This window comes from Martes martes, assembly GCF_963455335.1.
Source record: "Martes martes genome assembly, chromosome: 7".
Lineage (NCBI taxonomy): Eukaryota > Metazoa > Chordata > Mammalia > Carnivora > Mustelidae > Martes > Martes martes.
The window spans coordinates 21,263,213-21,280,404 of record NC_137894.1 but is presented as its reverse complement, the minus strand read 5'-3'; the positions used below and the strand labels follow the sequence as shown (position 1 = coordinate 21,280,404).

Genomic DNA, 17,192 nt, shown 5'->3' with positions numbered 1-17,192 from the left:
GCCAATGGCTGGCTAGCTCTCTCTCAACCATGTGAGAACACAACACAAATGTAACTCAAAAGAGGGCCCTAATAGAACCCAACCATGGCTAGTGGCACCATGATCTCAGACTTCCAGCATTCAGAACTGTGAGAAATAAATATCTGTTGTGTATAGCCACCCAGTTTATGGTATTTTCTTATAGCAGCCCAAACAAAGGCACCAGGTAAGGAGAATGGAGTGAGCTGGGGTAGCAGGGGAGGGTTTGAGACAGTAGCCAGGGACTCAGGGAAGATCTCACTGGAAAGGTGATTTTCAGGAAGAGACTAGTAATAAGCGAGGGAGAAAAGAAGTGGTTCTTGGGGAAAGAAACTTCCAGGCAGAGGGAGCAAGTACAAAGGCCCTGAGGTGGGTGTGTGCTTGGGTAACGTGTGCAGGGCATCAAGCAGGGAAGGGAGCACAGCAAGAAAAGAGGGCCGGGGGGGATGTGGCAGAAGCAAGGGCCAGGCCGACAGAGTCAGAGAATACCTCAAGGACCTCAGCTTGTCACTGGTGAGACAGGAGTCTCTGGAAAGATCTGGGTCAATGAGGCTTGTGGCTTATTGGGATCATACTGATTGGTATATTGAGAACAGATATCACTAGGGGAGTTAAGGACTGACACACAAAGTTGGGCTAGGAGTCTCCACAATAACATGGGTGAGAGAGGATGATGGATTAGACCAGGGTAGAAGCAATGGGGTTGACTTGCGGTGGTAGGAATTGGATCTGTTTTGAAGGTCAAACTGCCAGATCAGATGTGGGTGTGAAAAACAAGAGTTAAGGGTGACTCTGAGGCTTCTGCTCTGAGTAAATGAAGACAATGGAGCTACCATTTATCCCAAATGGAGACAGCTACTCTAGGGGCCAAGGGCAGGCTGCCCAAAATGTTCCACTTTGTCATACTGATTATTTTATTTTATTAATTTACATTCAATTATCCAACATATAGTACATCATTAGTTTTTGATGTAGTGTTCAATGATTCATTAGTTGTATATAACACCCAGTGCTCATTATATCACATGCCCTCCTTAATGCCCATCATACTGATTATTTTAAATAAAAGTTACCTGAAAAGGCCTGTGCAAGAAGGATACTCAGACCCTCCTCTGTCCCCCTGAAAGCAGGAAATAAATTTCTCCCATGAAAGTACCCTCCCTGGACCAGGAGCTAAAGAGACATCCTTATCACCAGAGATAGGAAAATTTAGAGCCAAGAAGGCTGTAGAAACAATCTTTGTTACTTTTTGCTAATTTCTCAGCACAGTCCAAATTTCTTTCAGGATTCCTTACTAATTAAAACTCCCAAAGCCAAGGGTCTTCGTCCTGTCAATTCCTCACAAATTTATTATCTCTTTGTCTAAGAAGCTTAAAAGTATCTGTCTTGGTCATTTCTGTAGGTCTCAATGCCATTATTGGGCCTCCATGTGCACATAACAAAACTTTGTTTTCTCCTGTTAATCTGTCTCATGTAAACTCAATGTTAGTCCAACTGGAAGGACCTTAATGGGTAGAGAAAGATTTTTGCTTCTCTTCACTATGGAGGTGGCAAGTGTGAAAGGAAAAGAAGGGATGGTCTGGAATACACTAGGGTTAAGAGCCTACTGGGGGCCCACATGGGGACACCAGGGAGGAAGTTGGGTTGGTGCTGTAGGCTCCTGAATGGTTCCTTAAGCCAGGATACTGGATCCTCCAACCCCTGAGACAAGGAATGGCTGGACAGACATGAAGAGACAGCAGAGGGAACTTAGGAGTCTGAGTGAATTAGGAGAAAAACCTAAGGAGAGGTATCCAGACACTAAATGAAGAAAGATTTAAGGAAGAGGGACCAATCAACTCTACCAAATGCCCTGAGAGACCCATTAAGATAAGAGGGGGAAAAAAAAATCAATCCCTGGAAAAGATAAAACAATGGTATTCTACGCCTGGTGGGGAGTAGGGGGACAGGGCAGGTATTGACAGGTAAGGGGCACAAGATACCACCCTGGATGATGGCAAAGTTCTGCTTCCTGAGGAGGGTGGGACCGAAGAGCTGAAAGCATGCCTGGCAATTCACTGACCAGTACACTTAGGATCCAGGCATTGCACTGAACCTAAAATTTTGCCTTGAAAGACACCCTAGTCAAAGAGCTGCATGAAACACATGAGTGAAGGTGACCACTGTCCGCTCTTCCACTTTAAACAGAATTTAAAAAGAAGCTAGATCTATAGGAAGATGGATAGAGGGCCAAATATGAATATTACGAAGTGCTAATTACAGAGTCTAAGAGGTGAGGACAGACTTGCTGTGACTTGACTGAGCTTGAAATTTTTGAAAATTTTCATCAAAAAAAAGTGGGGAAAATTGTTATTCATAGTATATAGCATTCAGCAAACTGGGGTTAGTGGTTTGTTCACCCCAAGCCAGGCCAGGGTGAGTTTAACTGAGAACTCATGGGAAGAGGCTGGGGACAGTCTGGGCCAAGGGAGGCACCACTTGGAGGAACATTCCTGTAAAAGCGAAGAGGAAACCAGAGTCACTGGAGGGGTTAATGGGGACAAACTGAGCTCTGCCTGTATGCTGAGAATGACCTGCAGACACTATTATGATGTTAGAGGCAACAGGGAGGACTATGAAAGCAAGGTTCTCAGCAGGTACCAGGAGAGGGAATCCCTTCCCAGGATGGAGAGCCCTTCTCTAAGGGGAGCATTGACCCTGTGCGCATGATAAAAGGAGGGAAGCTGGAGCAGGTGTGCACAGGCTTTGAGGTAGGATGTGCTCACTCAAGAATGTTGCTTTAAATCCTGCAGTGAAATCTCTAAAAGGTTCTTTGAGGGATCTCATGTAGAGCGAAGCTTACTTGTGGGACACATAGCAGATGGCTTCGCATGAATCCGTTTTCTTTCCCTCAACTTCCACATGCATTCCCACTAAAACTCACCTGCCCAAGAACCACCTGGGAGTACCCCTTTCCCCAAGTTTACTTCTCTCATTTCTCCTTACAAAGAAAGGCATATTTCCCTTACCTCAGCTCCTATCTTGGGACAGTGGCTCAAGAAGGAACAGGTCAATTCAAAGTGTCAGTATCTATGCATTAAAACTTGGGTGACAAAAACTTTCAAATGATCTTTGGTGGGTTTTAATTCCTTTAATTCCTTGCTTTCAACAAAAGTGAATGAGAAATTAATCAAGTTGTCAGCTGATACATCCTGATAAAACTATATTGCCTTTGGCATGTCATCTGGAAGAAGTTCAAGGAACTGATTAACATTGCTGTAACGAAATGTCTTTCATTATGAATGACACATTATTATATCTATTTCTTAAAGTCATAGAATTGACGGTGAAATCTGCATCAGTGTCTCATTTCTGATAATAAAAAATAGTCATCCATGAGTACATGAATTAATTTAAAACAAAAACCCATCTTTGGTAGAGAGATGAATGTCACCTTGATGAATTAAGTACCAATAATCATTGTAAACCTAAATCAATCTAGAAGAAAAAAAATTAACATATTGTCTAAAAGAATAGTTTTTTATGTAAATATTTATATTTAAGAGAACGAAGACAGAGTGATTAATAAAAGACCTGCAAACACAAAATTATATTATGTTAGGATAAAATTCTGTGTGAAAATTAGAATTGCAGTGCCAGTGCAAAGAAGACAGGGACTGTGTGAAATATCTGGCAGTTAAAGAAGGCCTCGTTTATATATTTCTTAAGTGAATGATATGGATATCAAATTATTATGGCATTTAGATTCCACCTAAAATAGAGACTAACAGTTTTACTTTCAAATGTCAATATTTACAATTTGCTGGAAGAGACATCATTTGCAATTCATTAAATTTACGTGAGAATTTTAGATGTCAAGTTAAAAATCTATGAATGGAATACAGCGCTTCCAAATGTTTGCAGGGGCCACTGGAGCACTAAGTGTGGAGGCCTCTGGCTGAGGCAACTCCTTAGGATTCCAATATGTGCATCCAGGGGGCATGGCGAGGTGAGGGAGGCAGGTGTCCCTGAGCCCTGGGGTCCAGTTAGTGCAGGTTACAGACACCTTACAGACAATGCAGATCTTAATCTTATTATTTGTTTTGCATGAAGTGGTTTTAAAATGTCCCTCAAATCACCCTATAGAGAAACACAAGCACGCACTCATTGCAGGATGCAATGAGAAACCCCAGAGTGGGCATTCTAGTTCACACACACTGGCATGTGTGCAGTGAGGGAGGACTGCCCTGGCTTTTCTCAGGGGTCCTCTGCTTCCCCTGCATTTCAAGCACTGGCTGCTGGGAAGCGTGAGCAGGAAGACCCGCAGGGGAGGACTGCCATTGTCTCGACTTACCATCTGCAGCCAAATGTTGGTGGTTAAAACTTGGTTCTTCTCATCCTTCAAAGAAAAAGAAAGAACCGTAAATATGGTTTATATGGTTTACAAAAGAGGGAATGATGCTGTTATTCATGCAGGAATCGGACTGCTGAGACTGCTGGAGTGTGTGGAAATTAGGAGGCATTGAGTGCTTCCAAATACACACAAGCAGCATTTCCCCAGAGTTAAGCTTTTCTCTTTATCCTGAAATTATGTACATTATAGAGCACTTACAAAATATGAAGAAGTATAAAGAAGAAAATTAGAACCCCCCAGCCCCATCATCCAGAGATGACACATGCTAATGATTTGCTTATTCTCCTTTTGTACCCTTTACATTAATTAATATGCTTAAGAAAATAAAATTGGGTACAAATTCCAATTCTTTAAAGTCAATTATTACCAGAATGTATACAGTTTTAAACAAATATCAATATCTCGTGCTTCCCTCCCGCAGGAAAGGGAGTATGACCCTATGGCAGCGGACACGCTGTATGCCAATGGTGCTGCGTGGGTCACATTTCTGCCTGGTCCCTGTGGATCTGCCTACCTTTTCTCTCATCTTCTAGCTACCAAGAAGGATGCCTGGCCCCTGACACACACCTACAAGGTAAATTCTGTCCTAATGAGCAAACCAAGTTTCAGAAAGGCAAGATGACTCTCAGAAGGAGCTAATCAAACTAGGATCTCTGACTCAAAGCCCCCTTTTCCCACATTTCCAAACCACCTTAGGATGGGATCCGGCAGGGTGCCAAGTCTGTGCTCTAAGCAGAGCTTGGGATAGTGTACCAACCATGGCTTTGCCCCAGCACAGGACGTCTAAAGAAGATTCTAGGCAATATCAAACTTTCCAACTGGGATGCAAGCATCATCTTATCACAGCTGGCCAAGCCCAACATGGCCCAGCAAATACCAATGTGTGCAGGCTAATGAGCAAGTTTCATGCAATAGTTCTACTGCGATGGTGTTGTGCAGAACTTAGCACCCAATTCCCACCTAAATGACTCTGTAAATTGGCAACTGCCACTCTCTTTAGGAGAAAGTATTAAGCAATGCCCCCAAGTAGATGTGCCTAGAAGCTGAGACTGTGAGTTCCTCCACCAGGATTTACCTGGCCCGTTAACTGATGGCATACACAAAAACAGACCCAACAGCAGAAAGAACATGGCATCTGCTGGGGTGTGGTCAGAGGGCTGGGATGCAAATGAGAAATAAATGTTGTTTCCCATTAAAATAAAAATGTGTTGAACAGGTAAGGATTTGGCAAAGATTCTTTGATGCACCAATGCCCCTGGCTCAGCAGCTCACACCCTGAGCAACTTTGAGAGGTGAACTTGGCAGGCAGGGAGGTATGTGAGTCCCAAAGAAAGAACAGAGCTGCTTGGGAAGGGACAGGCAACAACACCCTAGTAAAGTCTCAGGTTGCAGCTGTGTCCAGAAAATGCTGTCAGTTTGGTTAAAGCAAAAATACATCCTATTTTCCAAAATAAAACATGGCAGCGTCTTTTTGGTGGAAAAAGTTATGTAGCTGACGTCTCTCAGTATTCTGTACTGAGCAAATGGTCCCCGATAGAGCCATGTATTTGCACCGCAAGAAAATTCTCGTTCCGGGTCAATCTCCAATATTATTTGAAAGCATCAGTGCACTCTTTTAGGACATATATCCATTGCGTCAACTTATTAAGGAGTTGTTGTTTTTAATGGACTTAAAATTAGCCAGTGTTCCATTTGGGTGACTTTCCTTCTTTTAATTGCATCTGTGTCTTCAGCTTCTGAGAAAAAACCTTCTGTGGTTTGGGAGCTCAATTACTACCAATCTAATTAAAAGGCTTTCTTCTTTCCAACATTCTAACTGAAACCTCATTAGAGTGAAACAGCATTTCTGTGGTGTGTAGCAGCATGGGACTGAAGTGCCGGCATTTCAAACTGTAATCAACACTGAGCAGCAGCCAGCCACCGCCGGAGAGCACAACGATGCCAGGTAGGGGAGCCCTCTGCGGAGACTCCGGGGACCAGCCCGCAGATCAGCAAGGAGGCTGCTGTGTGCATTCCCAGAGTGGGTCTCTTTCTCCTGCTTCCATCCCAGGGCCACCCGCTGGCTGTGTCTCTCAGCTTTCTCAGTCTGCACAGCGACAAGATGTCCTACCTCTTTCCCACCCCCAGGTGCAGTGCCCCCTCTCCTTCACACACTGAATGTTTGCGTCCCCCGGAAATTCCCATGTTCAAACTTAACTCCCACTGTGATGACATGTGGAGGTGGGACCTTTGGAAGATTAGGTCATGAGAGCAGAGCCTCCGTGAATGGGATCAGTGCTTTACAATACAGACCCCAGAGAGCCCCCTCACCCCTTCGGCCCTGTGAGGACACAGGGGAGAAAACGGCTGTCTATGAACCACGAAGCAGGTTCGCACCAGACACCAGATCGACCAGAGCACTGATCTTGGATTTCCCAGCATCCTCACCTGTAAGAAATAATTGTGTGTTCTTTAAGCCACCCAGTCTGTGATATTTTTGTTATAGGAGCCCAAGCTGATGAAGACAGTACCCCACCACACACTGACCTCTACTCAGCTACAGATGGGGCTCTCTGCCCTTATCCAGCTGCACTGCTGAAAGAATGAAGTCTAAGGTTCTTAGTGTAGTACACAGCCTTTTCTACAAGCCGCCGTCCAGCCAAGTGTCCATTCATTTATTCATTCATTCACTCATTCAACAAATGTTTGCAGAGCACTTCCTGTCTCATTGCCATTCGGACATAGACAGTAGGAACTGAACATCATTCTTGAGCTCGTAGAAGGTGAAATGTGAGTCAGGAGTGGGATTAGACAACTCAAGAATGATATAATTACAAAAGGTGACAGAAAAGGAACAGGGTGCCTTCAGAGAGAATGACAGGGGTGGAGTCCCAAGGATGAGCCTTCCTTTTGACACCCTATGATACTGGAAGACCAAAAGACATGACTCCCTTATGACATTACCTGTATCATTTGCCCTTCAAGACCTCACTCCTCCTCACCTCCCAGGACCTGCCCTCTCCTTACCCTCCTCCTTTCTCCTGCCCTGGATTGAGGCTGCCTCCTGACTCAACAGCGGCTCCAGCATAGAGCCAGCAACTCAGCTCAGGACCTCAGCTTGGCAAAGGAGAATGAGGAGCACTGAGCAGAGACATAAGAGAGATTACAGCCTATAAGAATCCAGCCTAGTTCAGAAAGCACCTGGCAACCAGCTCCTGGACTTAGAAACACAGAAACTCAGCCACCTGCCCGCAGAGGACAATGACATCCCTCAGTGGCCCTCCAAAGGTGCAGCTGAGGTGACCGAGGGCCTGTGCAATCTACAGTGGCCAGATCTCCTACATACCCTCGTGCCCACGCCAGCCTCTAGCCCTTCCTTCTTGCCACCCCCAGGATACCCACAGTGCCCTGCTTCCTGAGCCTTCTGCAAGAGGGCCCAGGGCAGAACTTCAGCCTGCATTCAACTATCATGCCTCAGGGTTTGCATTGCTGCCCATGCTGAGGTGATGCGGAGAACTGGGCACGGAGACCGAGGCTTTGGTTTAGAAAGTTGGCAGATGGAGCTGTGGCTCCCAGATGCCTCTCTGGCCTCGGGCATTTGGATGTTCCTGGCAGGGAATGCAGGGGCTCTACTCTCATTGCCCAGAAGCTATACTTATTCAACCCAGGAGAGAAGCTTCCTTCCTTCTCATGTAAACATCCTCCACTGACAGCAAAGCCATCAGCCTTCTGCACTGCTCTTGAGCTTGTTTAAATCCTGAATTAGCTGATGAAGCTGCTTTCAATAATCTCTTTCCTCATGAGCTGGGTGGCACACTGGTCAAACACTGGGATTCCTGCAGGGAGGGGGAATGATATCTCCAAACCGGAGTCCCAAACCCTGGCCCCAGGGTCTCTGAATAAATAACCAGCAAGCAGCACAGAATCTGAACATGGGTTTCAGTGATTCCAGACCCTCAGGCGGCCACCTGGTCATCCCTGTCCTGATCCAGCCCTGCAGGACAGCGTGGAGGGGCAGACCCCATACCAGCAGAAGACCCTCCAGGCTCCAATCTCAGCCCTCCCCTCTCAGGCACTCAGTTTCTGTGGGTTTCAATTTTCTGTCCTAGGAAACAAGGAGATAACAGTTGCCCTGACCACCTTCTAGAGTAGAAGAGGCAGGGAGAGCATCCTGCAAACTGTGACATATGACTCAGTGCCAGTGGCTGTCTCTGTGCAGCTGCCCTCACCACACAGCTCTCCTACAAGACCCATACTCGTTCCTGACCCTGGGATGACACAGGAGGAGACAGGACCTGTGGTTGCCATAGAATCACAGGAGGCCCTTGTGGCAAAGCAACCCCAAAGCCAACTAGTCTAATGCCTCATTGGTTTTGTGTGTTATTTGTTTTATTCTGAGCACTTCGGAATATTATTCAGCCTTAAAAAATATGGAAATTCTTCTTTATTTATTTTTTTAAATTTAATTTTATTTTTTCAGTGTTCCAAGACTCATTGTTCATGCACCACACCCAGTGCTCCATGCAATACTTGCCCTCCTTAATACCCACCACCAGGCTCACCTAACCCCTCGCCCCCTGCCCCTTCAAAACCCTCAGTTTGTTTCTCAGAGTCCACAGTCTCTCATGGTTCATCTCCCCCTCCAATGTCCCCTAATCCACTTTTCCTTGCCTTCTCCTAATGTCCCCCATGTCATTCCTTGTGCTCCTCAAGTAAGTGAAACCATATGATAATTGACTCTCTCTGCTTGACTTATTTCACTCAGCATAATCTCCTCCAGTCCCGTCCATGTTGATGCAAAAGTTGGGTATTCATCCTTTCTGGTGGAGGTGTAATATTCCATTGTATATATGGACCACATCTTCCTTATCCATTCATCCGTTGAAGGGCATCTAGACTTTTCCACAGTTTGGCGACCGTGGCCATTGCTGCTATGAACATTGGAGTACAGATGGCCCTTCTTTTCACTACATCTGTATCTTTGGTAAATACCCAATAGTGCAATTGCAGGGTCATAGGAAGCTCTATTTTTAATTTCTTAAGGAATCTCCACAGTTTTCCAACGTGGCTGCACCAACTTGCATTCCCACCAACAGTGTAAAATAAGGAAATTCTGCTATTTGTGAGAGCACAGATGAACAAGGAGGGCACTATCCTAAGTGAAATAAGCCAGACACAAAAAAGCAAATACCACATGGATCCACCTATATGAGGAATCGACAAATAGTTGAGCACAGAGAAGCACAGAATGGAATGGTGGCTGAAAGGGGAATATGAGGTTTTAGGCCAGGGGAACCAAGGTTCAGCTCTGCAAGATAAACAATTCCTAGAGATTTCTGGTGAGGCATGGAGCCTATGCGTAACAATACTATATTATATACTTAAGAATCTATTAAAAGGGTAGATCTTGTGTTATATGTTATCACAGAAATAAATAAATAATAAATATATAATAAAGTTTCTGTACGTCACTTATACTTCAATAAAGGGAGTGCTGTTTTCTTTTAAAAGTAAACTTTGATTGGGGCTCCTGAGTGGCTCAGTGGGTTAAGCCTCTGCCTTCGGCTCAGGTCGTGATCCCAGGGTCCTGGGATTGAGCCCTGTGTCCTGCTCAGCAGGGAGCCTGCTTCCTCCTCTCTCTCTCTCTGCCTGTCTCTGTGCCTACTTGTGATCTCTCTCATTCTGTCAAATAAATAAATAAAATTTTAAAAAAAGGCACTTTGATTTAAGCATTCATGCTTTTTAAAACAATCTCCCAGAATGAGCATGTACCTGCTTTGAGTACACCAGTTCTGATCATGTGTGATGTGCTATCTTGTATTTCATAGAGCAATTATTCTTCTAGAAGTTGCACAGCAACATTATTCAACATCATTTTGCAAATCTCCCAACACTTTTTCTTTGCTTTTGTATAGAAGCTAAGAAAAAGTAGATAACAATACATCTCACTGTGTCTAAATTCTCGTTTGCAGGGAAATTGCTGGATAACATAAATTCCTATTTGTGTAGTCTCTAGTTTATACCAAGGATTACTTCTTTTATCTAATTTAATTTTACACCAACCATATTTTTGTCCTAGTTCTACAGAATAATGAACTGAGAGCCTGTGATTTTCCCTAAGTCAGCAAGATAGTAGATCTGACAAACACACACACACACACACACACACACACACCCCCCTCATATCTAGAATAAGAAATAAACTCTTATAAATCAGTAAGAATAAGGCAGACGATCCAACAGAAAAATGAGCAAAAGATGAACAAGCACATGATTTTCACCACAGAGAATATCAGTAAGAGACATCTGAAAATACCATAGTTAAATCTTCCGGAGACATTTGCGTTCTTCGAAATGTCGTGTGTGCACACACTCACGCACACACTTTTTTTTTTTTTTTAACTCATTCAGTCTGTGACAACAACCCAGCAAAGTCAGTACTATTATTATTCTCATTTAATAATGGGGATTATGGGAAGGCTCCCAAATTTAACCTACTATGTCTCTGTTCTGCTCAAATATTTTCAGGTGAGCCTATATCTACCTTTATAATCCAGAGGGAAGGGGTGCATAAAAACATCAACTGTGAAACAAAAGAAGCTCCTGGCCCCACATCCCTCAGCCCAGTGTTGAAGCTGAGATCCACCCCCTTGCCTCTTTATCCCAACACCTGTGTTTGAGCCACCAGGAGACTCTGCTCCCAATGTCAGAACAGTGAGCACCTTGGTGATGTTAATGAAAAGTGGTTCCCTTTGGTATTTGTTTTGTACAGGAGTTCTCAAAATATGGTCTGGAAACCTCTGAGGTTCTGAGATGCTTTGGAGAATCAGTGAAAAACTTTTCATAATCATTAGAAGTTATTAGGCTATTTCCCCCTCATTTCCTCATGAGCACTGAGCAGAGCTTTGCAGGGAGCCTATGGCATATGACATCACCAACTGACTGAATACAGAAGCAGATAAGAGAATCCAGCTGTCTTCTATTAAGCTTGGCATTAAGGAGATTGGCAAAATATAAAACAGTGCCACCCTTCTCACTAAAATTATTTTGCTTGGGTAAATGTATTTACTTTTTTAGAAAAATACTGGTCACATTAACATGGCATGGGTTTATTATAATTTTAAATAATTAATGAACTTAAACTGTTTTCTTAATTTCCATTTCTAATATGGTAAATATTGATAAATATAACTCACATAAGAAAAATTGGGGGGAATTCCCATAACTTTTATGAGAGTAAAGGGGGTCCTGAAAGCTTTAAAGTTTAAGAGCCACTGATAAAGGGCCTGCATTCATTAAGAATTTCTGTATCTCATACCTAAAACCCGGCCCTCTCATGGTGCAGAGCCCTACTGCATCTCTGTTCTCCTTTTGGAGGTGCTCATGGTCTGTGACATGGGAGTACAACTGAAAAGTCCAGACATCACAGGCAGACCTGGCTGTGTTACTTACAAGCTATGTAGACTTAGGGCAGTCACTGAACTTTTCTGAGACTGGGTTTCCTATACGTAAAAATAGGAAACTGATTGCCATCTCTCCAGCAAGGTGCAAGGATTAAATGAGTAGCACACAAGAAGTCCCTAAAACACAGTAAAGTTTTCTGGCTTTCTTTCTTTAAAAAAAAAAAAAAAAAGTTGCTTATTTAAGAAAAAGAGAACATATGTGAGGAGGAGGGGCAGAGGGAGAAGGAGAAGCAGGCTCCGCACTGCTCAAGGAGCCTGAAGCTGAGCTTTATCTCTGGACCCTGGGATCATGACCTGAGCCAAAGGCAGATGCTTAACTGACCCATCCAGGTGTCCCAAGTTTTCTACCTTTCAGTGATCAGTTGTGTTCCTCCAACACAAAGGTACTGGGGCAAAATCTCCTCTCTATCCCCAAAGGCCTACCTTTACAGGTGGCACATAATTACATTTGTTTTCTCACAGAAATCTGGGCCTAGAAGGTAAATGTCTTGATGTCAACATTTAATTTTCCTAACGGGTTAAGGGTATTGTGATATATGAATGTACAGATGTGAATTAAAAAAAAAATGTGTACAACACAGTTTCAAGTGCTGGATGTTTATGTCCTTCCACCAGCACCCGGCTTCTCAGCGGGCTTGGCCTTGGAACCTCACCATTTTCTTACTAAGGTTCTGGAACTCTTTACTCATCACTGAACTGTTTAGAGATATATACTTATTTCTAACAGTATTGTTAAGTACTTATAAATAAAGGAAATGTGTTATGCTGTGGTCCTTTAAAACACAGCACTCTGAAGGGCCTGATACTGTAGACGGTGGGTGCCCCAAAGAACTCCACCAACGCAAATTATGGTCCTTGGAAAACTGCCTCTTGAAATCCCCAAAGTGATTTTTGAACCCTTTTATCCCATTTTTAACTACCAAAGTTAATCTTGCATAGCATTAGAACACTGTTTTCAGGAACAATGCAGAGAAAGCCTGGAAGACATCTGTAAAATCAGACCAGAGTATTATTCCAACAGGTCAGTGTGTAATTCCTTACTGACTTAAGCCCAGTTAAGACGCATCATAACCAAGGGTACAAAACTGGCCCATCCAGCTGCCTCCTTGAAAGTCTGCATGACAGGTGAACTAACAGCAAGTCTGTCTCCCGAGCTTAGTCCTTGATTTGGCCAATGCCACCTGATTTTCTTTCCCCTATAAAACCCACCTGGGCACCTGGGTGGCTCAGTGGGTTAAAGCCTCTGCCTTCAGTTCAGGTCATGATCTCAGGGTCCTGGGATCGAGCCCCGCATCGGGCTCTCTGCTCAGCGGGGAGTCTGCTTCCTTCTCTCTCTCTGCCTGCCTCTCTGCCTACTTGTGATCTGTCTCTGTCAAATAAATAAATAAAATAAATAAATAACAACAACAACAATATTGAAGGGGCTGGGGCTCATTGCCAAGCCACTTCCGCTGCCTGTGTGTGCAGGTATGAGAGGCATTCCCTGGGGAAGTAACCTGCCCTGACCTTGTATGGTTCCTGCTAGGTGGACCCCATCCCCAGCACTGCCCAGGTTCCCTAAGGAGAGGGAGAGATTTCAAGAGTGCACTTTTAACTGAGACTGAAAGGCTTTCTTTCCACTTCTGCAAGAGGACGGGCCTCCCTATCTCCCCGCAAAGACCCAATTTGGAGGAACAAAGCTGGGGAAGGCGATCATGAGAGTGGACCCTAACCGAGAAGGCACTGTTCCTTGAGTTCACAGAGCTGAGATGTGGAGGACATGGGGCAGGAATGGGGGAGATTATGGAGTGCAGGAGAGGGAGAAGCGCTTCAGTGGCCCTGGGTGACCCAGGAATCAACTTTATCTCAACTCTGCTTGAACAGACACAATAAATTTCCCTTTACGCTTAACCATCATCCTAACTGAATCAGTGTTCAAGCACTGCCTTCACTACTACACACGCAGTGCACATAAAACATTGTCTTTGAATGGGCTAAGAGCAAAGAATCACAAGCACCACCAGATCCCCTACAAATGCCTGAGAAATTACAGAGATGTGTGCAGCATCAGCACCAGGCTTTTCCAATGAACTCTGGCAGGAACTGACTGTGGTGTGTCTCATTACAACCGAGGTCTTCTAAAGACATCAGCTAGAGATACAGGGATCCCAACAGAACACCCCATGCATAACTGATGCAAAGGTGGGTTCAAAAGGCCAAAAAGGAGGGAATGAAGGGAAGGTAGGAGCAAGATATAAGAGAAGTAACGTTTTCTCTCTTTGTTGCTATTTGACATTTCTAGTATTTCTACAAGTAATATAGATTCATTGGTTTAATAAATTAAGGAAAAATAAACAGGACCACAAGTAAGGAAAGAATGATGGGAAAAAATAGTTCACTACCATTACAACCCAGAAAATTGAAAATTAAGAGTAGACACATTATGAGGATAAGGCCTGGGCAAGATGAAATGACAGCCGCATAAATAAAATATGGCAAAAAACAAATGAACGAATGGATGGATACATTTTTAAAAATAGCAAATACAAGGAAGAAAGGAAGGCAAGCAGATAGGCACAACTAAAATATAAAATATAGTCTGGAAAAAACCCAAACAAGAAGGGCATGTTTCCCATGAGTTCTTTAATACTATATAACTTAATAAAACCTTGGATCAAATGAAATCTGATTTCAAAGACAAGATTATAAAATAACCAAATGAAATGAAAGGGACACTGCAGAGTTAAATAAACTGAGAACCAACACAACATGATTACATAGCTAATAAATTAGACACAGAAAGGGACAAAACAGGCCCAGTTAAAAATTGAGTTACTGGCATGAAAGCAAGACATGAGATAATCACAGTTTGTGCAAAGGAAAAACACAAAGAGATTAAGTCCATTAAGGAAGAGGTCGGAGATGGCGGTGACATAGGAAGACAGGAGGAGAACTGAAACGGAGAATAGACCCATGAAAAAAATAAGTGCACAGGAGACATACTTCTGGTTCTGGCAAAACACTAGACTCCATATCCTGAACATCATCATGACACAAAACACCTAGAAATGCTGGAAGAAATCAAACAAAAAAAGTTTTAAATGTAAACCTAAGCTCATAAAAAAGGCACCAGAAATCCCTCGAAACAAAAATCCAAGAGAAAACTAAAAAGAACATCGTGAGTGCATGAATTGATGCTGCCGGAGACCTGGGCGTAGAACAGTGGTGGCCAGTTATATTCAGAGAGAGCTTGAGCAGTGCCTTGGTGGGACTGAGGACAAAGCTTTGACTCCACAGTTGGAGGGGAACTGAACCAAAGCCCCAGACCACATTCGTCCACATGACACAGGCCGCAATCCTATGGACACCCCTATACTTCTATGGACTTTTATCTCCAGCAGCACCCCCCTCAAGTTCTCATGGAAAATATGCAAAAAAAAGATCACTTTTTCACTCTGATATAGGGATGGAGGGAGCAACTCTAGGGAAACAGGTCACTCAGAGCCTTCTCCTTAGCAAAGTCCTACTCTCCAAAAAGTCCTACTCTGACTTTGTCAGATTTATTCCTGCTGGGGAGAGTGCATCTTGCCCACACCAATACTCTATCATCTTTCTGCCTCACCAGATTGGGGAAGGGAAGAGCTGTATCACCAGGAAACACCCAGGAGCATAGGCCCACCAAAATAGTGAGATTTTACCATAAGATTATAGAATGCTTCCTCTCCCCCACACTTCTCCACCACTACAACGCTCCAGTAGGACACCAGTATGGGTGTAGGACACCAGGGTATGGCTGAAACAGTCTGCAGACTCCCTGAGCAAGAGTGCCAAGGGCAGCCCAAGGTCAAGCAAGGAGACAAAAATAAGGACACTATAGGAATGTGAAGCCTCTGGCACCCAAAGCTCCAGCAAACAGTAACACCTAACCAATAGCCAAACTAACATAAATTCTCATACTAAGGTGCATTTGTCTCAACTCCTATTACCTTACAGGTCATTTCTGACTTATGACAGAAAAACCACCAGGCAGGTAAAAGACAAGAAAAAGTCATCTGAAGGGACGAAGCAAGCATCAGAACAAGACTCTGACATCCAATCTCAGACACCATTCAGCTGTAAGACACGTGTATGTTACAAAAATGTTAAAATGTGAAAAATAATCTCAGAATTGAAGGGCTATGGTATGAAATGTATTTTTTACTCCTTCTTTCACAAGTTAAAGAAGGCATGAGAAGTAGCAGAGACTTCTAATGATCCATCTCAACCTCATTAGTTCCAGTGCTTGAAAACGCAAAGAGCCTACACGGGGATTTCTTCCAGAATCAACGTTGAGAGTTTTACACACTATCTGAAAGGCAGAGAAATTTCTAAGTTTGCAGATATTCCTAAACTCCTTCAAACGGAGAAGGCTGATGGGAATAACCTATAGGGGTATGTTGGTAAATTTAGGAGTTAGAAAAACAAGGGATTTCATTGTGGTGGTTCCAGGACACTAAAAACTACAATTCAGGAAAAGAAGTTGAGAGGTCTTGTCACCATTTCCAAACAGCATGTTACCCAGCACATCTTAATCAAGAAGCAGATAAGAAGCAAAATGAGAATATTTCCCTCTTCTGAATATTTCAACAAAATATTTCAATAGAAAAAGAAAAGATGGCATTTAAAGTGACCAAAGATCTAGTAAGGGAGAGGCCAGATGGTGGGGACTTCTGTAAAAAGATAAGCCAATATTACCCCTGGAGCCCTTCAGAGGAGTCAGAGTTCAGGTGGTGGCTAAGACTGGGCATGCGTACAGTCTATGCAGTGTGTCCCCAACATATGCATGAGGAGTGAGCACCTCTGAAGTAGTCTAAATTTCCTTCCCACAGCAGCTGACTCAAAGTGTCTTCGTCTTCAACCTAATTATGGGACCCAATGCCCACCCCTGGTGATGCACTTTTATTAAGGACCTGCTCTCTGCCATACAGATACCTGAGGGAGAACCAGGAACATTATATGACAACACTGTATCCTCCACAGAAGTTCCACAGGTCCCACACTGTCCTAAATGTGGCCCAACATGCCTGTTCTGAGTTTTTGATGTTCTCATGCATGCTGCTACCTAAGCGGCCCCCAGTGCCAACTTTGACTAGCAACACAGTAGCAGAGAAGTCTGCATTCAAGGTTCTACCCTTTAAAGAAACCAGGCTGGGGTCATCGTGGAAACCCCAGGGCTAAAGTGTGCAAAGTAAATGATGTATATCAGCAAAGAAAAACACTAAGATGCCCTCTCACAGACCCCAGTTCGTGCTGTTATCACAAAGATTTTGAGAAGTCCCAAAGAACCTGACTAAATTTGTGGTTTCCAAATGGAATTATAG

At 43.7% G+C, this 17,192-nt stretch overlaps 1 protein-coding gene across 1 annotated transcript in view; it reads right to left on the bottom strand.

Moving 5' to 3' along the window:
- The window catches only part of CHRNA7 (cholinergic receptor nicotinic alpha 7 subunit), a gene marked incomplete at both ends in the record, with an annotated part of 119,395 nt that overhangs the window by 64,524 nt on the left and 37,679 nt on the right, over window positions 1-17,192 (bottom strand). The window contains 1 exon segment of the mRNA XM_080809189.1: window positions 4,352-4,396. Coding sequence (XP_080665315.1) covers window positions 4,352-4,396 — 45 coding nt within the window.